Source organism: Schistocerca americana, chromosome 7 (assembly GCF_021461395.2).
Source record: "Schistocerca americana isolate TAMUIC-IGC-003095 chromosome 7, iqSchAmer2.1, whole genome shotgun sequence".
In the NCBI taxonomy this organism is placed as follows: domain Eukaryota; kingdom Metazoa; phylum Arthropoda; class Insecta; order Orthoptera; family Acrididae; genus Schistocerca; species Schistocerca americana.
Window position 1 is genome coordinate 129413216 of NC_060125.1, and position 25370 is coordinate 129438585.

Sequence of the window (25370 nt, forward strand, 5' to 3'; positions counted from 1 at the left end):
TGATATGGACAGAGGTACTGATGTAGCCATCTTTGAGGTGGAGGTCAACATCTAGGAAGGTGGCTTGATGGGTTGAGTAGAATGAGGTGAAGCAAATGGGGCAGAAGTTGTTGAGGTTCTGGAGGAATGTCGATAGGGTGTCCTCATCCTCGATCCAGATCACAAAGATATCATCAATGAATCTGAACCAGGTGAAGGGTTTAGGATTCTGGGGGTTTAGGAAGGATTCCTCTAGATGGCTCACAAATACGTTGTCATAGGATGGTGCCAAGCGGGTGCCTGTAGCTGTACCCCGGATTTGTTTGTAGGTAATGCCTTCAAAGGAGAAGTAATTGTGGGTGATGATATAGTTGGTCGTGGTGACTAGCAAGGAGGTTGTTGGTTTGGAATCCTTCAGGCATTGGGAAAGGAAGTGTTCAACAGTGGTAAACCAATTACCCAAAACCTACCCTCCTACCAAACATTTCCTCCACCAACTCTCCACAGTTCCTGTCCCTTTACCACATGGTGCCCTGCTTGTCACTACTGATGCCACCTCCCTTTACACTAACACTCCTAATGCCTGTGGCAGTTGTAATCTTCACCAGCGGTGGACCGGAAGTCCACACTCCTCCTCTTAGCAACTGCTCTATGGTTCTGGAAACCTATATCCTGACTGGCAGTTGCAGTAACTGTGACAATATAGGCTGCCATAAGTCTGGCCAATGTCTCGCAGATTGGTTTGGAGAGTGGCAGCAGTCATGGGGCACCTCCTCCACTTCCAGAAACTCTCCTTATGGTCTCCCACACAAAGGAACTCTTCATGGAACGATTAATGGTGGTATTAATGCTGGTCAGGAACTGTTGCCATGACCTCTTCTCACTCACTCGAAAAATCTGGCGTCTTTTTGCCCTCGCCAATCGAAAGGGTGCAAGCATCTCTGCAGTTGGCCAACACTTGAAGCTACGCAGAGCCACAAACCTAGTCCTGATTGCAGAGTGCATTCGGCACTCCTCCAACGGACAGGCTGCCTCTTCAGTTGTCCCATGGACTGTGGAATGGATGCTTCAGCGGCGTGGTGAATTATTTTGGTAATATGATCCACCTGTTCCTGAACATTGATACAATGTTCAAACTGCGCTAGCTGATTATGAAGTGGCCAGTCTCCTCTACTGAGCACCCATAGCAGCAGTTTCCTTTCAGGTTCCACTCCATCTGGCAAGTGAATGCAGATCAGGGAGTGATCACTTCTGTGCAAGTCACCAACCACTTCCCATTGAGCAGTGTGAGCACGGGTTGGAGAGGAAAACGGGAGATTGATGGCAGAGAATGACCCAGTTGCAGTGCAGAAGTGTGTGCAAATCAGTCTGAAATGCATGGCAGAGTAAATTTAATACAGTACCACATGTTTGGATTTCTTCCTGTATGTGTGTAGTATATGGAAGGTACAAAGAACTACTGCTTAACTGCCTCTGTGCATGCAGTAATTAATCTTGTCTTTACAGTCCGTACAGGAGTGATTTGCTCCTGAAAGTTTGTAAACAGTTTCACAGGAGGCAATTGGTGTGTGTTTACAAGTGCCTGCCAATTCAAGCTTTCAACATTTATCATGATTTAAAAAACCTGTGATCATTCATGGCACCTTTCTTTGTACAAGTTCAGTATCCTGTTAGTAGTATTTCGGCTAGGGGGCCACCAACTTCGGAAGTATTCTACAATGGGATGCACAAGTGATTTGTAAGCAGCGTTTTCCCCAATATTCTGCCAATGAATCAAAGCCTGCCATCTGCCTTACCTATGAGGTGCATTCAAGTTCTAAGGCCTCCGAAATTTTTTTTTTCGGACTGGAAAGATATAGAAACATGCGCATTGTTTTAAAATGAGGCCGCATTCATTGTCAATACGTCCCAGAGATGGCAACACCATACGGCAGATGGAATTTTACTGCCGGCGGCAAGAATGAGAACTGTTTTAAATACTTAAAATGGCGACGTTTTCCTTACTTGAACAGCGTGCAATCATTCATTTTCTGAATTTGCGTGGTGTGAAACCAATTGAAATTCATCGACAGTTGAAGGAGACATGTGGTGATGGAGTTATGGATGTGTCGAAAGTGTGTTCGTGGGTGCGACAGTTTAATGAAGGCAGAATCGTGTGACAACAAACCGAAACAACCTCAGGCTCGCACAAGCCGGTCTGACGACATGATCGTGAAAGTCGAGAGAATTGCTTTGGGGGATCGCCGAATGACTGTCGAACAGATCGCCTCCACAGCTGGCATTTCTGTGGGTTCTGTGCACACAATCCTGCATGACGACCTGAAAATGTGAAAAGTGTCATCCAGGTGGGTGCCACGAATGCTGACGGACGACCACATGGCTGCCCGTGTGGCATGTTGCCAAGCAATGTTGACGCGCAACGAGAGCATGAATGGGACTTTCTTTTCGTCGGTTGTGACAATGGATGAGACTTGGATGCCATTTTTCAATCCAGAAACAAAGTGCCAGTCAGCTCAATGGAAGCACACAGATTCACCGCCACCAAAAAAATTTCGGGTAACCGCCAGTGCTGAAAAAATGATGGTGTCCATGTTCTGGGACAGCGAGGGCATAATCCTTACCCAATGCGTTCCAAAGGGCACTACAGTAACAGGTGCATCCTACGAAAATGTTTTGAAGAACAAATTCCTTCCTGCACTGCAACAAAAACGTCCGGGAAGGGCTGCGCGTGTGCTGTTTCACCAAGACAACGCACCCGCACATCGAGCTAATGTTACGCAACAGTTTCTTCGTGATAACAACTTTGAAGTGATTCCTCATGCTCCCTACTCACCTGACCTGGCTCCTAGTGACTTTTGGCTTTTTCCAACAATGAAAGACACTCTCCGTGGCCGCACATTCACCAGCCGTGCTGCTATTGCCTCAGCGATTTTCCAGTGGTCAAAACAAACTCCTGAAGAAGCCTTCGCCGCTGCCATGGAATCATGGCGTCAGTGTTGTGAAAAATGTGTACGTCTGCAGGGCGATTATGTCGAGAAGTAATGCCAGTTTCATCGATTTCGGGTGAGTAGTTAATTAGAAAAAAAATCGGAGGCCTTAGAACTTGAATGCACCTCGTATGTGATGATTTCATACCCCTAACTGTTACACCCACATGTCTGTTAGTGAATCATTGATATTATTGCTGTTTGATGTTACTATTTTACAATTCTGTGAAGTGTACAATTTTATATTTCTGAAAATTTAAATACAGTTACCAATCTTTGTATCATTTTGGAAACTTAACATCCAACTGGGTATTTGTGCAGGCTGTTTTACATGTAATACTTCATCACAGATAACTGCATCATCTACAAAATGTATGAAGGTACTAATAAAATAGTATGCCAAGTCATTAACATACAATGTGAGTAACAAGGGTCTCAACACACTTCCCTGGAGCACGCTGGAAGTTACTTCTACTTCTGTTGATGATCCCTGCCATGAAATCTTCTATCCAGTCAATAATTTTGTTTTATAACCCATATAACTGTACTTTTGTTGAAGTAATTGGTCTACCAAATACTTTTTTTTGTAGTCAAGAAATACTGCATCCAGCCAACTGCCTTGATCCATGGCTTTTAGGATGTCATACAAGAAAAGCACTACTTTCATTTTGAAATGACTTATTTTTGTAATCCATGCTGGTTTGGCATCAAGATCATTCTGTTCTTTTAAACTCAAAATCTGTTCTAGGACTCTAAAACAAATTGATATAAAACAGACAGGATGGTAATTATCATTATCACTTCTATTAGCGTTCTTTTTGACGCTACTGACACTAACATGTATAACACTCATCTTTGCAGTGGTGTGAGAAGTAATTTGGGGCAGTACTTCTGTACCTTCCTTTGCAATGAATATTTGAAAACTTAATTCAGCATTTCAGCATTTGCTTTACTACCATCAATTTCATTTTTTCCCTGTGTTATCCACAAGTACCTGGACACTAATTTTCTTGCCACTGACAGCCTTTGCATATGGTCAGACTTTCTTTAGAGTTTTATGAGACATCTTCAATAAGATTCTTGTACAACAGTCACTGAAGGCTTCACAGTTTGCTCTTCTGATAGACAAATGTGTTTCATTTATCATACCTGTATCTATAACCCTATGCTTCACCTGTTATGCAGCAGTCACTGTTATTTAAGAAATTTTTTTTACAATGGAGGGCTCCACTCACAATCAATTATTCTACTAGGTACATACCAATCCAGTGTACAGTCAACTATTATTTTGAACTTGAGCTACAGTTGTTCTACATGCTCCTGCCTAAAGGCAAATGTTTCAAGTTCATCTTTGAGTGATGACATGTTTGTCTCTTTATCTAGCTTATTGAACATGTACTTTAACCACTTGTTTCAGCTGCAGTTTGTACTTTAGTGACGATTGTTGCTATAACTGCCTCATGGTCACTGATACCTGTTTCAATATGGACCTCCTCTTACTTTTCATATACTTCCAACAACAGTGGACTTCCCAACTCACTTTTTTAGGTTGATTTCAGAGAAGGTATTTGCTTTACTACCATCAGTTTCAGTTTTGTCTGTGTCATCCATGAGAGTCTTTGACGTCACTTACAGAATATCTTGCACATTCATCACTTACAAACCTGTAATTATTCCAAATCAGTTGTTGGATGACTAAAGTCTCCTCCAATAATGACAATATGATTGGGAAGATAAGTAACCAACTGAAATTCTCTAAGGTTTTCAGTTATATCTGGCGGAGAGTTTGTTGCTCAGCAGAAAGACGCAGTCACAGGTTTGTGTCCACAGAAGACCTTGTCCGAAAGCTAGAGGTATCTAACAGTCCACTTAATTTGCCTGCCCACTGTTCAAAACCTCATATATGTGGTAACAGTATATCTCAATTCATATTGTTATCCAATCCCATATTTTCCATTGCTTGATACTGAGTCTTGCCTCAACAAAGCCACATGCAGTGCAGTGTCAATTCCTATATTGGTCAAGTTTCTTATCTGCTTTCTCAAATACGCTGTTTCCATTTTCATTAGCCTAGCCTTTCGCTATACAAATGTGTTCATCCCAAAGATCTGACTATTGTTATTTTTGGGCTTTAGCCGACTTTCTTCAAACTCGCAGACTTTCTGCCACATGTTTTGGGATTTACACTAATACTTCAGGATCTTCTACAATTATTATTATCATTATCACCATCCATTGCTGGGTAAGACACCTCTGCTAGACTCTTCAGGCATTATGGGTCTCAGATGAATGCATTCAGTTTTACTTCTGAACATTTTCTATTATCATCTAGCTATTTCCACCAGGGCTTTGTCTCAGCCCTTTCTTATTTTATTGAGTCCAGGAAAGAACTTCACTGATCCACCTACCTTCTGTTCACTTGGTTGCATGAACTATATGGACATTTCACGAAATCTCTCAATGCTCCTACAATTTTTTCTCTACTCTTGTTGATTGTGCCATCCCAACAGACAAAATGTTGAAGTTTACCAGCATAAATTTCCATTTAGTTTCCTTTACACTCTCATTTTTTTAAAAATTGTTCCTTTAGTCAGATTTTCATTGTACCTTCTCACATTCTTCTGAAGACATTTCCTTCCAAATAGTTTCGTTTAACTTGGCTAGTTCTGCCTTGTTCCTATTATTGTTTGGTTGAGATTCATGTCTTCTCTTTAAGAACTATCTCATTCCATTTGAAATTTTCTTATTTTCTTTCCTATTGTTTTTTTAACAACAATTACTTTTTGTTTGGGTTGATACTTATGTTAAGTAATTGCCCTTTTTTCCATGTCTGTATAATCTTGCTTTTATCTGGCTTATGTCCTAATTCTTAGACAAATACTCTCAATCTACATTTATAAACTCTTGGGTGATGAGTCGGTTTCTTTCTAATTTTCGCACTATTTTTTCTACATGTCTTCCAAGTCTAAAGTCACTTTCAATTTGAAAATGGCTTATGATTGTCAAATCTTGTATTACTTCTTTATTGTATGAACAAATAATAATGGATTTCATTTTTAGTTCAATTTGATCTCTGTCAATTCCATTTTTTATTTTTTTCTGGAAGACTGTGTTAAGACAGTGTATACACTCAACAAGACTTCCCAGTCACATCAACCGGTTGACAAACTTCCCAGTCACATCAACCAACACCAACTAATACCTATTTCCGAAACGAATAAACGGAAAAGAAGAAACTGCCATGTATATTCCAAAAACAAAAAAAGAACAACAACAAACTTAATGTTTAAGTCTTGTGGAGTTGTGTTACGTCTTTGAGACTGTTTTGCTGCATATCATATGAAAGAGAAATACTAAGTACCAAAGACAATGCAAACAAACAAATATATGAAACAAATAAACTTTGTATTTATTTACGTAAGTATATCTTCGACATTTCATGAAAGTAGAGGAAGAGATTTGAGAACTTATGAGAACTAACGATGAGATTAGTAAAACTTAACAATTTATAGTCTCCCAATAATGTCAAGAATGGCCGGTGAAAAGCCAAGTAATATGAATTAGTGCTGCCGGCACCAAGCGAATACATTTGTACGAGATGTGCACACGGAAAAGTGTTAATACTGCAATTACTGATGACAATCAACAATAGACATCACGGTAAATGATTGCAAGTAGAAAATTTATTCATATAAGCGTAATTTGTGAAACCATCAGTTTTTTAAAAAGAAAAATTCTTTTTATGTCACATTAATTATATTTTTAAATCTTACAAAATTAATAAGTCCATCACTTTTTGTCTGAAAGACTACCACTGAAATGAACAAATGAATGTTTTTTATGACTGTCATTTTGACAGCATCTAAGTCCTTACCGTATTAAATAACCGTAGTTCAAGAGGGAACACAACTCTGTGAGAAACCTTTATGTGCCTGTTATATTGCTCCATATATTTGAATCTTTTGAGATGAAGAGCCAATATCATTGGTAACTTCTTAACACGCATTCGTTTCTGCAATTAAGAAAACAGTGATTACAGCTTATGGAATTTCAGTGTTGGAAAATAATTTTCACGACTAAAAGGAAAAGACATTTAGAAAAGAATCAAACAACAACAGTCACATTTGTAAAGACACAATTTTTCTGACTCCATATTTTGCAAGAATTCATGATGCTAGATATGTAACTGTGCACTAAAAATTATGTCCATACATTAAAAATAAGATGTTACACACACATAAAACTAATCAAGTCTTCAGCAACACATACACAATGAGGTATTGTCCTATCGCTATAATTTTATTCCCAGATATATTGTTTATTTAATGCATACTACACATCAATTTAGATCAATGCTGATATTGTGTGCATACAATTAATTTTAGCATGTAATGCAAATTTTGACACACTTTCTTCTTCAGGATATTATACTGTTGGCTGTAAGTATATAAATTTCACTCACGCTCCTGATATCTTAATAGAAATGCATTATATTTACTTTGTACACAATGGGTGTCCAACTGATGCGTGTGGGCCGCACACAGCCCAAAGCAAATAATGTGGCCCAAGAAGTGAGTATCTATCACAGATCAGTGAAAAAAAGGCTTCTATTTACAGTTATGATAATTTGAATAAAGTCAATTTGAAAACCTTGCCACACAATGCAATTCTCTCATTGTTCCATCACACTTTATTTTCTTTTTTTTCTAGTGGTTATTGTTAGTGTTAAGTATATTGAGTGCAGCCCAAAAATACTTGTCTTCTTCCAATGTGGCCCAGGTAAGCTAAAAGGCTGGACACCCCTGATCTACACCACCGCAATGTAAGCTTCTTGTCTGTCTCACTGCTTTAGTTTTCTTAAAACCCTTCCTGTTTGCAAGCGAAAAGTGTTTTTATCTACAAAATGAGTCTGCCGTTAGGAATTGTTGTAACTGTACTGCCGATCCACAGTGGACTCATTTGAAAGTGGGCTACTGAATGTTAAATGTAGAAAGAATGGCCTTAATCTGTATCTACTTTTCACAGCTTCTAGAAAATCAGTATTTTATTTCTGTCTTTCATGCAGATACTATCATACATTCAGAACCTGATACAGATAAATTATCTGAAGTTAAAAGTGTATCAATAATTATTCCATATGAACAAAGCTCTATGGTAACTAAAAATCACTGCTCTGCTCTAATGCAAAGATTATCTTTATGCAAAGGTTCACTATTCATCAACTTTGATGATAGTTATCAGATAGGCAGATGATTATGAAATAAGTTCTATTTCTTTGTCACTGATATTTCTCTACAGTTCATGTGTATCACTACAAATCAATACGTTATAGCTTATGTTATCTGATTCCACTGAGGAAACTTACAGAGTAAAAGAGACCTTCCTTATGTAACAAAGATATTTATTCAAATTAATTTTGTAGGTTAAAAAAGGGAAAAGAAATGAATTTGGTATAGGAACACATCATTCATCACAGGAACTTCCGCAGTCATCTCACCAGAACAGGTGCTAGAGACTACCCAACTTGTTACTATGACAGCATCAACAGGTTAACCTTATCACACATTACTTTCATGCGAGTGGTACAGTGATCATCAAGTAACTCAGAAAGAGACTGAATTAAAATACCAATTTTTCCAACAATGTCACCACACTCCTCTCATCAAGAAATAATAATAATAATAATAATAATAATAATAATAATAATAACAATAATAATAATGGAGAATTACTGTACCATATGACTGCATCACGTGAGAGTGCCAATTCTACGTATTGCTTAATCTTTACCTTTTGAAATCCACTGTACTACCAGAAGATAATGACACAGTATCACTCAAAAATAGTGTTTTTGTGCTATTCTTCATCTCTTTCTTCAATAACGTAAAACAGTTAAGTTTGTTGTATAGTACTATGATGTGTAATGATTTGTTGTCGACTACTTTGTACTACGTATGTACTAACAAATTTGTTTTAATCATCAAATGTACTGCTGATGTAATGCAGGACTGGGCACATGGTAAGTACATCAAATGCCAATGATACAAAACAAAAAAGCTAAACTCATATTGCACAATGTTTAATTTGAGGACCAAAATCTAAAAGTTTAGTAATCTTTTTCACTGTGTCTGCCTGTCACTCAACCAATCTACACTGTTTCTTGTTCCATAAGCTGTCAAAAATTCAATTTTGTTGGGTAAACTTTTTGCTTAGCAGCTATAAAGCACTGATCAACTGACTGAATCCTACAGTATTCCGTATCTATTGACTCACTGCAGCTTGAGCATCTAACTTCCAATGATTCCGCACAGTGGTAATTGGAAGTTAAGAGCACAGAACTGACTGAATCCTACAGTATTCCGTATCTATTGACTCACTGCAGCTTGAGCATCTAACTTCCAATGATTCCGCACAGTGGTAATTGGAAGTTAAGAGCACATTTCACATACCAACTTGTCACTGTACCTAAAAATGTATGAACAATTCATTTCCCCCTCCTCGCCTCAATACATCTATTCTACAGCAGAGCTAGAGCTCCTGCAATTTTCATTTCTTTGTTGCAGCACTTCTCCAGTGACATGTGGAGAAAGAAGACATTGTAGATAAGGACTCTCTCAACTACACAAATATGTCACTTTTCTTTGCATTGTTAAAAGAAACACACACACACACACACACACACACACACACACACACACACACACACACACTTATCTCCTTATGAACTAACAACAGAGAGATAGGTGCTAAAGTATTATATGGTATTACATTATTTGTTAAGATTGTATCAAAATAAGAAGCAGTTAACACAAATAATGCACATTATTCCACTAAGAAATGGTGTATAGTTAAGGAGATTGCAAAATAATTTACATGGAGCAACGTCTGACAAGTTTCTTTCCTTCACAATTTTAACTTTCATTTAGATTTTGACAACTGAAGCATTATAAGTAGATAACTACTACCTTAATTAAAGGATTGTTGTATGATGCATAAATATGACAGATGAACAGTTCAGTATTATTCAGAATGTACCAAATGACTACTAACTCATAAAAACTAGGTTCCAAGAATGATTTTACCTTTTTGATCCTGAGTTGAGCAACTGAAAAATGTGATTTATTCAAAATGTGTTTCATTTTTTATATCCAAAATTCATCAGTGACCTGCAATTATATTACACATACAGTTAACTAACTATAATTATTAAAATAGTCTATTACATAAGTTTGCTAGTTTTTCATTTGTGGACTGTAGTTATAGCTTCATACTACAATTTTTGTTAAACAGCACAATTTGTGCTGAAAATTTCTTTATGTCTGTCTGTCTGTCTGTCTATTTTGAACATCGTGTTTCAACGTACTGAACAGTTATCTGTATGGGATTTTTCTGTATTTCCATGTTGCTATATTAATATATCTTTTTGAATCCATTTACAGTAACTATCCTGTCCAATACTGTATTTTCAAAAAGGGCACTGCACCCTAAGTGAAGAAAGTCTTTATCCAGAAGAAGCAAGCAATAAGAATATTGTGTGAAGTAGACAACTGCACATCTAGTAGACACCTTTTTACAGGTCTCCAAATGCTTATACCCATTTTCCATTACACATACTCCTTAATGATTTTTGTTGCTGATGACAAAAGTCGGTTTCAGCTGAACTGACACGAGACATTGAGTCACAGACAGGCACAACAAAAAGGCTGTTATACATTTAGCTTTCGGCGGTATCCTTCTTGAAAAAAGAAAACACACATTCACACAAGGAAGCACACATGACCGATATCTCCACCAGCTCCCGCCAGAATCCAAGTTTCATTGAATGAAAGCAGCAGTCTGTAGTGGGGCGGAGAAGAGGTAGGGACAGTGGGGTATGTAGATTATTACCTGGCGGAGCGTGCAAGGGCTACATGGAATGTGACAAGGCTATCAGCTGCAGCATTAGGATGCTCTGGGGGATGGAAAAGGAGTGTGGGGTGTGGGAAAGGAGAGGAACAGAGAAGGGGAAAAACTGATGGATGCAATGGCAGAGCGTGGCACATTATGACATTGAGGGGAGTGAATAGGGAGGAGGTGATAGAACAGAGGGCGGCAGAAACTGTTGAGTGCAGGGTATGGGAACAATAAGTTATTGTAGGTTGAGGCTGGAATAATTTTGGGAATGGAGAATGTGTTGTAAGGAAACCTCCATCTGCATACTTCAGACACGGATAGGAGAATCCAGATGGCCTGTGTTGTGAAGTAGCCATTGAAATCGAGCATTTTATGTTCAGATGCATGTTGTGCTCTTGGCCACAGTTTGGCAGGGACCATTCATTCTGGTGGACAGTTGGTTGGTAGTCAAACCAATAGATATACACCTATGCAATGATTGCAGCAAAGCTGGTATATGACATGGCTGCTCTTTCACAGGTGGCCTTGCCTCTGATGGGGTAGGATAAGCCTGTGACACAACTGGAATAGGTATTTTTCTTTAAATCAGGCTAGGTCTTGGGGATAGTGCCTGTTGTGAAGGCCTTTGTGAGACCTTCGGAATATTGTGCAAGGGAGTTCTTGTCACTGCGGATACAGCATCCCTGGGTGGCTAGGATGTATGGGACAAATTTTCTGGTGTGAAAGGGATGACAGCTGTAGAAACACAGTTACTGTTGGTACATTTAATGTGGACAGAGGTATGGACGAGAGGAGGAGGTGATCAATGTCAGGAAGGTGGCACAATGGGTTGAGGAGGACCGGACCAGGTGAAGCGGATAGGAGAGAAGGTGTTGAGGTTATGAAAGAATGAAGATAGGACGCCTTTGCCTTGAACCTACATAAGGAAGATATTATGAATGAACCTGAAACAGACCAGGTGTTTGAGGTTTTGGGAGGCTGGGAAGCTTTCCTCTAGATGGTCCATAACAAGTTGGCATTGGACAGTGTCATGTGGGTATCCGTGGCTGTGCCGTGGATTCGTTTGTATACCTTACCTTCAAAGGCAACATAGCTGTGAGTTAGGATAAAGTTAGTAAGGTGTACGAGGTATGATGTATTGAGTTTGGAGTCTGAAGGACGTTGGGAGAGGAACTGTTCAACAGTGCAAGACCATGGTCATGAGGGATGCTTGTGCATAGGGAAGTGACATCAACAATGACAAATAGGGATCCAGGAGGTAAAGGGGTGGGGATGGTGGAAAGTTGGTGAAGAAAGTGGTTGGCGCCTTTTGTGTGGGAGGCTAGAGTTTGGGCTATTGCTTGGAGGTATTGGTCCATGAGGGCCAAAATTATTTCAGTGGGGCACAATAACCAACTACTTTGAGGTGTCCAGGATTATTAGGTATCTGGATTTTGGAATCATGTAGAAGATGGACTTTCCATTGTTTGAACTTTTATTTACACAGTCACATTACAATTCAACAAGCTCCCATGTAACATATAGCAAGAATTTGAGAATCCCTACCAATTTGAAAGAAAATTAAAAAAACATATCTCATTAGCAACTATTTCTACAAATTATCTGAATATATATTGAAAAGCTCTGTTAATTTCATAGCATGGCGCAGTGTGCATTGTAATGCTATACGAATGGTTGTAATGGGCTGTATATCAACACACCATTTACAGATGTTGGTAGACATATTCTTTGAAAAATACCACTCTAATTAAGTAAGTATTAATGGGACCAATACATGGTATAGATAAAAAATGTAATTTTTTATGGAATTTGAAACTTTCAGATCTTGCTCATTTACTCTCCAAGCGCTTTTCCTGAAAAATTGGATTTATGGACATTTATTTTATTTTATTTTATTTTATTTTATTGTGTCTGTGTCATGCTCGGATTTGCTGGGACAGTAAGTTCTGATGTTAACCTTTCCTTCTCACTTGTCTTTTAGTTGTGAAATGTGTGGCTAATCTGTAACAGTGCCATTACGACGCTCCACTGTTTCATACGTTTCATCTTAGGAAGTTTGTTTCTGTTACTAACATGTAAACTTTCACGGCCGGAAATATCATGTCCATTATAATTATCCGGGCTGTTATGCCATGGCCGGTTGATGAATTCTGTGTCGATTCCTAACGTTTCGTCTCCGACTGCGGGAGACATCTTCAAGGGGGACCGTAGCTCGATGGAAGGTCCAACACACCCACATGGAGATTACCAAAACGGAATGTGTCAGCCATCTACAAAAACATTTGTGGGCCAGATTTAGGAAACTAATTGTCGACCTTAAAGGTAAAATATTACATGGTGGTAAACTGCTGACATGACAAGGTTGTTTGACTAAGAATGAAACAGAAAATCTCCATATATATTATGGACAGGCAATGAGACAGAGAAAGGACAATATGAAGGCTACAAAGAATGATGTGTGGGCAATATTTTTTATAATTCTGCTACAGATGAAAGCCCATGCCCATCGTTCCGCCCAAAAGGTGATACATCATGGTGCTGCAAGCTTAACAGGGCAGGATTGACTGGAGAATCTTATTTGCATAAGCATAGTCTTCCAGCAGCTGTACTTAGTACTATAAAGCCCATATTCAGAGATTTGGCAAGGTCTGAGCTACCAAAGAAGAGTTTTCATGGGCAAACCCAAAATCCAAATGAGTGTTTCAACAGCTTGATTTGGGTCTACCAAAAACTGTGTTTGTAGGTATGCAGACATTTGTAGGTATGCAGAGTTCACGATTCTGTTCTCACACATAACTGTGAAAATATTGCCAAATCTTGGGTACTACAAAAATTAGGAATTATTCCTGGGAAGAATATGGTTCAGGTCTTCACCATTGTGACAACTGTAGAGTGCAAGATGCTAAAAAAAAAAAGCAAGACAATCAGCTAGATGTCATAAACAAAAGTTGGAGGCGACAAGAGGCAGAAGAAGACAAAACATACGGATAAAACTGCTTTTAATCATCTGTAAGTGTTCAAGCGCAGCTCATTATCTTTAAAAGTGACTTCCCTGATATAACTTTTTTACTAGGAAAGACCCTTTTTCTGAAGAACTATTCAAGACAATTCAATAAAATTTAGTATGTATCTAGATAACTACCATCTTCAGCTATGGAACCTCAAAAAAAAAAAAAAAAAAAAAAAGGTAAAATTTTGTGTTATTTTCTTCTAAATAAAATTGTAAATTAAGAAAAATACGGCAAAATTTTGGATCCTTTCGTTTTCTAAATTTTTTGGAAAAAAAAAATAAAATAAAAAGCTGCAGCTCAAAAATAATATTTAGGTTTAGTATAGTGCACAGCAGATACTTAATGTCTGGTACAAATTTCACTCTTGTGCATTCAATAGCCTCCTCACAAATGGGACAAATGTTTAGTGTTAGTATGGACCAAATAGGGAAGTATGCTCCACAAGCAGCTCTACAGTATTTCTGAGCAGACAGCAACTTTAAGCTTTCTTTCTAATTTCCTTGATTGAATTCTGACAGCATAAGAATGTATAGTGTTCAGCAGTTATTCTTTTCCTCCTCCTCCTCTTGTTTTCAGTCCTCAGTCTTCTAAAGGGATTGATGGGGCCTGCCATGAATTCCTCTCCTGCATCAACCTCTTCATCTCAGAGTAGCACTTGTGCCTTGCGTCCTCAATTATTTGTCTTCCCCTACAGTTTTCACTCTGTACAGCTCCCTCTAGCACCATGTAAGTTACTCCCTGATGTCTTAACATGTCCTACCAGCTTGTTCCTTCTTCTTGTCAATATTTTCCATATGTTCCTTTGTTTGCCCATTCTACAGGGAACCACCACATTTCATACTTAAACAATATTAAGAAAAGGATAGATGACCACTCACTGTAAAGGTGACCCGCTGAGTTGCAGTAAGGCACAACAAAAAGCCTGTTACACATCATAGCTTACGGCCAAAGCCTTCTTCAGGAAACAAAACACACACATTCACACAAGCAAGCACACCTATGCACACATGGTCGGTACCATGACTGGAATTCCAGTCAGAGCTGCTGGTGGTAGTTGTCAGGTGTACATGAGGTGTGTGTCTGCTTGCTTTTTGCGTGCGTATGCATGGGTGTGTGCACACGCACGTGCACAGGGTTGCCATAAGTTTCCAAAGTAAAATTCCCTGATATCCATACAAGTGAAATCTCAAGGATGAGTAAAAACATAAGTTGACAAAAAGAGGAGGGATTTCTGTACTTCTAAACTTGTGAGCAAAAATCTTAAGTACTAACATCAAAATCTGGACTTACAAAATTTTCATCCTGTCGCCCCTACACTGTTGGGTGTTGGGAGACATTTCTCCAGAGGAGCATAGAGGAGATTCTATGAAGCAGATTAAACCTAGTAAGAAGTTTTTCATAACTGTAGCCATTAGCAATTATTCAAAAATTATGGCAGGATTTTCTGACTACACTTTAAGTACTATCTGACGTAGTTAGCTACAGTACTGCATGCGATGTGACTCAAATTTAACATTTATAGAAAATGACTTTCTTTCAAACAACCTCTTAAGCTCTGGGCTATACATTTTCCATCTATCCCATGAGAATCCTTCAAATAAAATAACTTTATGAAATGTAAATTCACCAGGAGTCAGACAGAACACATACTCTGGTATATTATCATAATCTATCAAAGTTTCTATCAATGATGATTTACCGACTCCTGGTAAGCCATATGGGTACAACATGAATTTAAATACATTATTAATTCCATAATTCCATCAACGAATAACTTCTCCTGCCCAGCCTTCATAAATCGTATGATATGGATACACCTGGCCTGCTGGAATGTGGGATGGGGTAAATGATATAATCAAGATATTGGCGAAGACCTACTCATCGTGTATCTGCCACTATTTTCTTCTTCTTATCATACTACTTTCTAATTTATGGATCACTTTCAAAGTGCCAAAATGTACTAGAATAAATAAAATGTCTATAGAATGCTGCACTGTACAATGTACTTGCAGTGAGACAGTAAAAATTCCTGAAATCCATTGCTCGTGGCCTCTGGCCTGATGAGGAGCACCGTAGTCGTGGGACCTTTATGAAAATCTGCCTCATTACACAACACATAAACAGACCTGGACTGCGGGGAGATTGGTGAGACTAGATCCGAGGGGCAGGGCCTGCACATCACTGGGAAACAATGGGCTTCAGACTGGCAGGCCCAATCCATTAGAGATACCCACAGAAATGGCCTGCAGTTTTGGCGCACCATGGAAGTCCTCTCGCATGTTGTGTGGCCAACTATTTATGTCACAGACACCACGGTGATGAAATGAGACTACAGTGCTTAATCCAAGCAACAGATAACTTGCACGAATACTCTGAGAATCAATACTACCGAGAAAAGGTAGCAACTCACCATCAAGATGACCACTGAACTGCAGACAGGCACATAGAAAAGACAATCACACTCTCACAAATTAAATTTTTGGCCATAGCCTTTGCCAGAAAACAAGAGCACACACACTTTCACAGTAGCGAACTAGTGCATGTGTACCCAAGCCAGCAATGATGCATGACATCTCAGTAAACAAACCATTTCATCTACCGAGACAAAAATGACATTTTTCCAGCCTCCAAGTTTCCTTGACATGTTTGAAATTCCCTGATATTCTGCAATTTCCAGAACTTCTGCCAACCCTGGTGTGGACGCACAACTGCCCGCACGTTCCTATGCTGAAGAAGGCTTTGGCCGAAAGCTATAATGTGTGAAAGTTTTTTCATTGTGTGCCTGCAACTCAATGGATCATCTTTACGTAACTAGCAACCTATACTTTTCCTAATATTGTTAATATTCCAACATAAGTTTCCATTGTTTCATTCCTTACTTTATCAGTCCACATAACTTTCAACATTTCTTCTGTAGCACCACACCTCAATCGCTTTGATTCTCTTCTTTACCAGTTTCGTCACAATACACAAAATGCTGTGCTCCAAATGTACATCCTTAGAAATATCTTCCTCAGTTTAACGCTGATGTTTGTGCGAGCCGACTTCTCTTGGACAGAAATGCTCTCATCTCTGCTAATCTGCTTTTTGGCCCTCTGTTTCCTACATCTTGTGTTATTTTGCTTCCTAGACAGTGAAATTCCTTAACTTTGTCTGCTTCTTGGTTCCCAGTTTTGACAAGTTTATTGCTAATATCATTTCTGCTATTGGTACTCCTCATTACTTTCAGCTTTCTTTGGTTTACACTCAGTTCATATTCTGTACTCGTTGGAGTGTTTATTCCATTCAATAAGTCCTGTATTTCTTCTCCACTTACAGTGAGATTAGCAAAGTTATCAGCAAATCTTTTCATTGACACCCTTCCATCTTGAATTTTAATCATAATCTTGAATCTTTCTTCTATTTCGATCATTGCTTCTTTGATGTATGGATTGAACAGTAAGGGCAAAAGACTACATCCCTGTCTTACACCCTTTTTAATTTGAGCATATAGTTTTTGGTCTTCCATTCTTATTATTCCCTCTTCATTCTTGTTCATATTGTATATTTCCCACCTTTCCCTATAACTTACTCCTTTTTACATAATTTTGAACATCTTGCACCAGTTTACATTGTCAAACGCTTTTTCAGGTCAACAAATCTTACGGACATGTCTCAATTCTTCTTTATGTCTTGCTTCCATTATCAATCACAATGTCAGAACTGCCTGTCTGCTGCCCTTACCTTTCTAAAAGTCAAACCGATTATATCTAATAAAACCTTATTTTCCTTACTACTGTTTTGTATATTATGCTTGTCAGCAACATGGATGCATGAGCCATTAAGCTGAGTGTCCAACCGTTCTCATATATATCTGGTCTCATAACATTTGGGATTGTGCAATGATATTTTTCTGGAAATCTGATGGTAGAGTTTAATCAAAGCATTCAAATGAATGTCCATGGTCTCTGTGAGCCATGATCTTTCGTATGTCTTTGACTTGTTTTCTTGTGTTCCGTGTGGTGTGAGTGTGTGATGTCTCTCTGCTGTATATCTTGTAGCACTGAGTGGAGTATAATTTATTAGTTTCAGTGGTGGGGTGCAAATTGTGTAACAAGCTCCCACAGTCTGTACAAGGTTTACCAGAACAAGCATTCAAACAAGCACTGCATGACTGGTTAGTTGCCCATCCATTCTACAAAATAAAGGAATTTATCACCTGTAATATAAATTACATTAATAACAAGACTATTGTTTCTTTTAAGAAGTATGTTGTTTCTTTTAAGTTATCAGTTGTACTGAACTATGTGTGTGACCATTGTCTCTTGCTGTAATGCAGAACTCTGAACAGGTTATAGGCCCACATATCCAGGTAACTGGATGTTAAAACGGTTAACAGACTTGGAATAACATGTCATTATTTCAAACTTAGGATACCATTGTTCAAAAGAAGAATTGTTTTACTCTACAAAAATGATAACAGTTAGTTTGATTAGTGTGCCAAAGATGCAACAACTATTGAAATGGGGCTTTTGCAATTGAGAATGTGCTTATTCTCAAAGGATTGGCCAAATATGTCTCAGAAGCTGAAAAAGAAGATTCAAGGCCAAAGTAAAAATAATTTTTACTATTGATGCATCCTTCCATGTACATGCAAGAGAAGTAAAATCAACAGTGGACTTGAGGAAGAGACTGGAACTGTTGTTTGACTTCCCTAACAAGGATAAAGTTATTTTCTGAAAGTGCATAAAGTCAGAATATTTTATAAGTGTGCTAACAGTGACGTTAATGATATCTGACAAAGCAGAACCTCAAATGCCTTCAATGAAGCGCCTTTAAATGATTCTTTTAACGGAAGTGACAGGTATGTTGATTCTGGAGCTGATGTGCATCTCAAAGCAAATAAAAGTTGGATGAAGAGTATGGAGAGTATGCACAAAATTGTGGGAATGAATCACACAAATTCTAGTGTTGCGCTCTGCAGAAGTTGATTTTAACATCATTTATTGGAAGGCCTTTCTATGCTATTACAGCAGGAATGTGTGCGCTGCAAAATAACAACAATCTGTAAGCATACTGATTGAACAAGGGAACTCAGTTCAATTTAGTAATGATCACTGTAATATTTTTAACAGGGATAAACAGTTAGCTGCAACTGCAAATCTGTTAAATGGTGCTTATAAACTCAACATTGACAGGTTATGTATTGTTTCGGGAATAGTTACTGCATCTGACTGACATAGAAAACTAGGTCATTTAAATGCACAATATTTTCTCATTTTGGAAGATGAGTACAGCCGAATGGATTTGTGTACTCTAAAGACAAGGATGATACTTGTGAAAAATTTCAAGAATATTTAAAAATGTCAGAAAATTAGCAAGAAATGAACATGAAAACATTGAGAACAGATAACAGTAAAGAAATCTGCTGAACGGTTATCACAGTGAACTGAAAGAAGTGTCTCATTGTACACTAGAACAGAAAGGTTCAGCATGAAGGTTGAACAGAACTGTGCCAAAAGGTGAGTGCGTACTATCTGATAGTAAAATTATAAAAGATTTTAGGCTTAAACTGTTAATACTGAGGTATATTCTCATGGATAGGTTGACGTGTTCAAGTTTAGGGAGCAAAACACATCTTATGAACTGTGAACTGGCACGAAACCACACATTAGACATCTCAAAATAATTGGAATCAAGGTCATCATGCATATTACGAAAGTTACGATAACAAAATGGGATAATAAGGCAAAGAAATTATCTTTGTGGGATATAGTAACACCACACATTGATTCAGAGACGAATGATGTAGTGATAAGCAGAAATGTGTGACTATAACAGAAAATGTTAAGATGAAGAAATTAAAATAAAAAATCATGGTGCAGGAAGATGAAGTAAAGCAGAAGTCTGATCCTACATCAAGAGAAGACTCACATGATGTTTAGAAGACTTCAGTTACATCAAAGGAAGATACTAAGAGTCAAAAACTTTTATCACAAGAAGATAAAGTGAAGAAGATCTGATGACTACGAGACATTTTCCTGCTGAAACTTCTCATCAAATAGAGGACCCAACAACAGTGGAGGAAACCCTCCCAGGCCTGATGTACAAGTATGGGAATGTGCTATGGAAGAAGAGCTTCAAGCAAAACGACACCACCTGGGACATGGTAAATCTTCCAGAAAGTGCTAATGTTGTGAAGTGTAAATAGTTGTTCCAAATGAAAGTCAACAGCGAAGGTAAAGTGAAGAACCATGTCAAGTTATTGGCTAGAAGAAACACTGAGAAACCTGGAATTGATTACAATGAAATTACTTTCTCCTGTAGTAAGACTTCTAATAGCTTTAATTGCTGTACTAAATTTAAACATCAATATCTTCATGTGAGGGCATCTTTTTTAAACTGTATTCTCAAAGAGAAAATTTTTCTAAAGCAAGCTGAAGGTTTTTAATCTTTGTAACGATAATGGAAAAGTTTTGAAGTTATAAAGGGCCATGTATGGGTTGAAACACTCTGTGAACTCTATAAGAGTAAGCAATGTTACAAATTGTTGAGGTTACAAATGGTCTAGACTAGAACCTTTCTTGTTTTCAAAACATAAGGACAAAGGCTTAGTTACCATGATAGCTTTCTGTGTAGACAATTTCTGTAAATTTTTTTTTTCCTTCAAACGACACACGTGACACTGAATTCTTAAAACATAAGCTAAATTTGGAATTTGAACTAAAGGAGTTAGGAATAGCTAAAAATTGGTTTACGGATGGAAATCAATGGAGTGTTGGCTTTAAGTCAAGAAATGTACACTGGTCAGCTGATGGGAATGTCCAATATGTCATAACATGAAACTGTAAAAACTCTCATTAAAACTAAACTTCATTTTCTAAGTGAAAAAGAAATAAGGCTGATGATGTATTAGGTACCATAATGTATTTTTCTGTATTTAACATTTTTCTTTCAGTGTGATCTATTCAAACCAGTTTAATAATTCATATTCTGACAAGCATAGGAAATGCACTAAAAGAATTACTGACTGAAGCTTACAAAAGGAGATTTAGAATTATGAGATGCAGATTGGGCAAACTGTTCCTTAGTCTGGAAATCATAAACTGGTTTTCTTATAAACTTGTGAGATCCTGTAATTTCATGGCAGAGTGCTAAGCAGAAAACCGTTGCTCTCTTTAGCACAGAGACTGAGTATATGGCTCTTTCTGAGGCTTGTTGAGAGACCATTTATTTAAGAAGTTTACTGCATGAACTGATAAGCTATAACAAATGTATCACTTTGTTTAATGATAATTAGTGCACTTTAAATTTGTCTGTTGATTATTCATATCATAAAAGGTCCAAGCATATTGATATAAAACATAATTTTTTAAAGGAAACAGTATCCAACACAGTTGTAACATTTTACTTACAGACAAATGATATGCTAGCAGACACAACGAAAAAAGGATTAAGAAAGACTTCACAGATTGTATGGGTCTAAGTATTTTTAAGAGGGTCACTTGAACATTTTGAAGTGAGGCTGTTGAGTTTAATCAAAGCATTCACAAATGTCTGATGTCTGTTAGCCATGACCTTTTATATGATGATGTATAACAGCGTCTTTGCCTTGCATTGTTATGTTCTGTGTGCCACGTGTATGTTGTGTCTGTTCGCTGTGTATCGTGTAGCACTGAGTGCAGTATAATGTGCAAGTTTCTTTTAACATGTAGTGGTCTAATAAAGTGTCCACTAGCATATCTATCAGTGTTCTCAGTGAAGCAGGTAAATGGTGGAATTCACATGCAACATAATTCCCCACAGATATGTATCCAGACATATTCTACACACATCAGCTTGAATAGTCACTTTCCCTAATGATTTCAGAAATTCAAAGGAGTGTTATCTATCCCGTCTGCCTTATTTCATCACAAGTTTTGCAAAGCTCTATTAAACTCTGGCTAACATGTAACCCCCTATGTCTGCTGTTTTGACTCCCACTTCTTCCTGAATCACATCATCAGACAACTCCTCCATCACAGAGGCCTTCAGTGTTTGGTGATAGCTTATTGTAGTATTGAGAAGACATTTCTAAGACTTCCTTGCCTTTCACTAATGCACACACTGACTCATTCCATGTACCTGAAAGTTTATGAGCTTTATGAAAAATGACTGAATGAATGATTAAATTTTGTTTGCAGTGAAAAGTTGGGGATTTGGGCTGATATGTACTTTATTAACCTCAAAATGTAACAAATCTGCAATGTGTACCAGGAGGAATGGTCAATCTTTGAGGAAATGGCAGGAATGCTCATCTAAATCAAAACGTTCATATGGGAATATGCCTTATTTTAAATGGTTTTGGTGATAGAACACATTTTACCAGAAATGTGATGGAACATCACAACCACAGTTATCCTAATTGCTGGATTGATCATGGTAGTACAATTAACTGGCCATCAAGGTCACCAGGCCTTACAGCATTAGAATTTTTTTTACTATTAGGGAGTTGGATGGAAGTCCGAGGTGAACGATCAAGTACTTGGTCGCATCACAGACAGTTGCCCTCATTACGGAACAGGCAGAAGCAATTAGACAACCAACACAACATATTCTCCCAAGAGTGTACAGATGCTCTGAAGTTGGTGTTGAGATATTCGAACATTTGTCGTCAACTGTACATCAGTTGCAATGCTACATGTATGATACTGCTTAATGGTGAAAGTGTTAAAAGTTCCTATTTTTCAACTGATACTTTGTAAAATGCATGTTGCAATGCTTACTGTTGTACACGTGTAAGCATTACAGTCTACTGAATATTACAGAAAATAAGTAAAAATGTACATTGAATGTCATATCTCTAAAACAATTTGGAACATGACATACATTCATTTGAAGTTTTTTTTCTTCAAATTATTGTTCCTGTAATATCCCTAAATACTGACCATTCCTCCCAGAACACATTGTATAAAACAGTATTGGAAAATATCTACAGACAGATGCACGCATGAACAAGGAGACTTCAAAAAGTAATTTACACAATCTGTCTCACGCTAACGCCATTGCTCAACAAGAGTGACACATTGTCCGAAGAGAGTACATGTCCCGAGTTTTCTGTAGAAATTTCTGCTGCGGTACGATTAACAGGTCCATCACAGGTGGGAGTGAAATGGTGTGGTATCTGGAAATGTACTCTAAAGACCAACTAAGTGGCACAGTAAAGTTCTTGTGGGAAAAAATGTCTAAAATGCATGCAGAAACTAAACGCCAGTTGAACTGGCCTCTGAAGGCCATGAAGGACAGACTGACCTACCGACTGACCGACCGCCCGGACTGACTGCAGTTTCATTCTCTGCTGATAGATGTCACTGAATGCGGATATGGAGAGGCATGTGGTGAGCACACCGCTCTCTCTGCCGTTGTCAGTTTTAGTGACCAGAACCACTACTTCTCAACCAAGTAGCTCCTCAATTGGCCTCACAAGGGTTGAGTGCACCCTGATTGCCAACAGCACCTGACAGACCTGGATGGTCACCCATCCAAGTAGTAGCCAAGCCTGACAGCACTAAGTTCGATGATCTGACGGATCTGGTGGTATATGGACCCAATCCAATGTCATGTCCAACCATAGTGAGATGGTGCCAACAATTTGACAAAGGTCACACAGACGCGGATGATGCTGATCAGGAGAAGGGTGATGAAATCAACGACAGATGGCAGTATCATGATAAATGAGGAACCCATTCGTAGCAGTCACAATTTTTCCAACAATAAGCATGTTCACAGCAGTTCTTGAATGTCTCCCTGACTGAGGATGGATTTCTATTGTTGAGGAACTGAACACTTGGCAGAATGTTCCAACCGTTTTTTTTTTACAGGTACTTGTGACTACACTGCAAAATAGTGCCATGTATCTCTGTCACTCTGAAGTATAGTGCAGGATTCAATAAAATTTACTTGGCTTGCCATAATAATGTGTAACTTAGTTCCCCTTGTAGACTGTTATATTAGGTCATTGATGATACTGTTGGAAATAAAAAAAATTGAATGCGTCTGGCATAATTAATAACAACAATTTTCTGCTGTACAAATTGGCAGAAAAAGGAGCACCATAATAACAATGTTTATAAAGAGGATAATGGAGAACAGTGACTCTTACAAGAATGTCAAAAAAGTTTAGACTGCAACACAGAAAAACCCACAGTTAAAATAACATATCAAACAACAGAAAAAAAGAGGCACATAATGTGTGAAGACATATAGGGAGAAATCTAATCCTGTGATGAAGTTAACATCTGTATAACATCCATTTTTAGACAACATAATAGGAGAAGAAATGTAAGTATACTGAAGTTACTTTTTACTGTATTCCATTGTACAACAATCATGAAATGCCGAATCTAACAATAATACCTATCCTTGACTGTTTTATTAAATGGACTCCAGAGAAAGAGTGAAAAATCAGCATTAGATTGCAGTTTCACGTGAGTACATGTCGCAGCCATCAAAATCATTGCTCAGTTATGAAGTCAGTTACACAGAGTTATAGGAAAACAATTATGAATAATGACCAGTAATTATTTCTTCTTGTACAAGGTAAAATTAATTCCAAATTGAAACAAAGGTTTAGGTCTGTGAAAGGACAGATTCCTGTGAATGATACAGTAACCAACTACAGACAACAAGTGCTTAGAGGATAAGCAGTTATTGCATAGCCAAGGATAATTATTTAAAATGGTTTTCTCAACAATGGGCAATACTATCATGTCTTGCACTTTGAGAGAAACCTTAACATGCAGCAAGTGGTTAGATTCTTTTTATGAGGGAGGGGACTACAGGGTGAGCTTTGGACAACTGAGAAAATAATGTGTGAGACTTGTATAGGCAAGTATTTTTTAAATAATTCTAAAACAATAACTTTACTTGCATGCCTTTGAGTCATTACCTGAGCTTCTTGATAGCTACTGCAATTATCACATTTGAATTTGTTATCACTACATAACGTTTCAGTGTTACTAAAACACTTAAGACAATGAGTTATACTGGTGTTCTGATCCACATCAACCTGAAGATCAAAAAAGTCTTCATCTTTACTGCTGACCTGCAAGAAAAATAGGAGTTATTAAAAATGTGGTAACATTGATTAAGATTTATCTGTTCACAACAAAGTACATGGAAGAAACTCACTGTTTCACAGTTTAAACATCTTGTTTCACTTGTAAGAATACCTTGGAAAATTTCATGAACCCAAGTTGGTTCCTGCTGAGATGAAGGTGTCTCTCCATTTCCTCCTGTCTTTGGCTTGTTACTACTCTGGTGACGCTCTGCTGAAAATCAATCACAAAAATTGATCTTTATATTCCTGTGAATATACAGTCACAGGAGGTATCTGAATGTATTCTATTATATGTCAGCTACACCCTGGCTAACAGTGTTTAAGCAATTGTTACTTACAGCCTTTTCCCTTTAATGCTAACAGTGGATTATCAACCACATGGGCCACTCCCCCCCCCCCCCCCCTCCCCCCATCTCCCTCCCC

At 38.0% G+C, this 25370-nt stretch overlaps 1 protein-coding gene across 2 annotated transcripts in view; it reads right to left on the reverse strand.

Annotated features, from left to right (window-relative positions):
- The window catches only part of LOC124621901 (ubiquitin carboxyl-terminal hydrolase 46), a 90210-nt gene that overhangs the window by 13632 nt on the left and 51208 nt on the right, over positions 1–25370 (reverse strand). Inside the window, exons 5-7 of one of the 2 annotated variants that reach the window (XM_047147396.1) lie at positions 25019–25155; positions 24777–24932; positions 6841–6978 (exon numbers count right to left, since the gene is read on the reverse strand). In XM_047147396.1, the coding sequence (XP_047003352.1) occupies positions 6841–6978; positions 24777–24932; positions 25019–25155 (431 nt within the window). Of the gene's footprint in view, positions 1–6840; positions 6979–24776; positions 24933–25018; positions 25159–25370 lie in introns of both variants that reach the window. The other variant, XM_047147395.1, reaches the window with a different exon arrangement.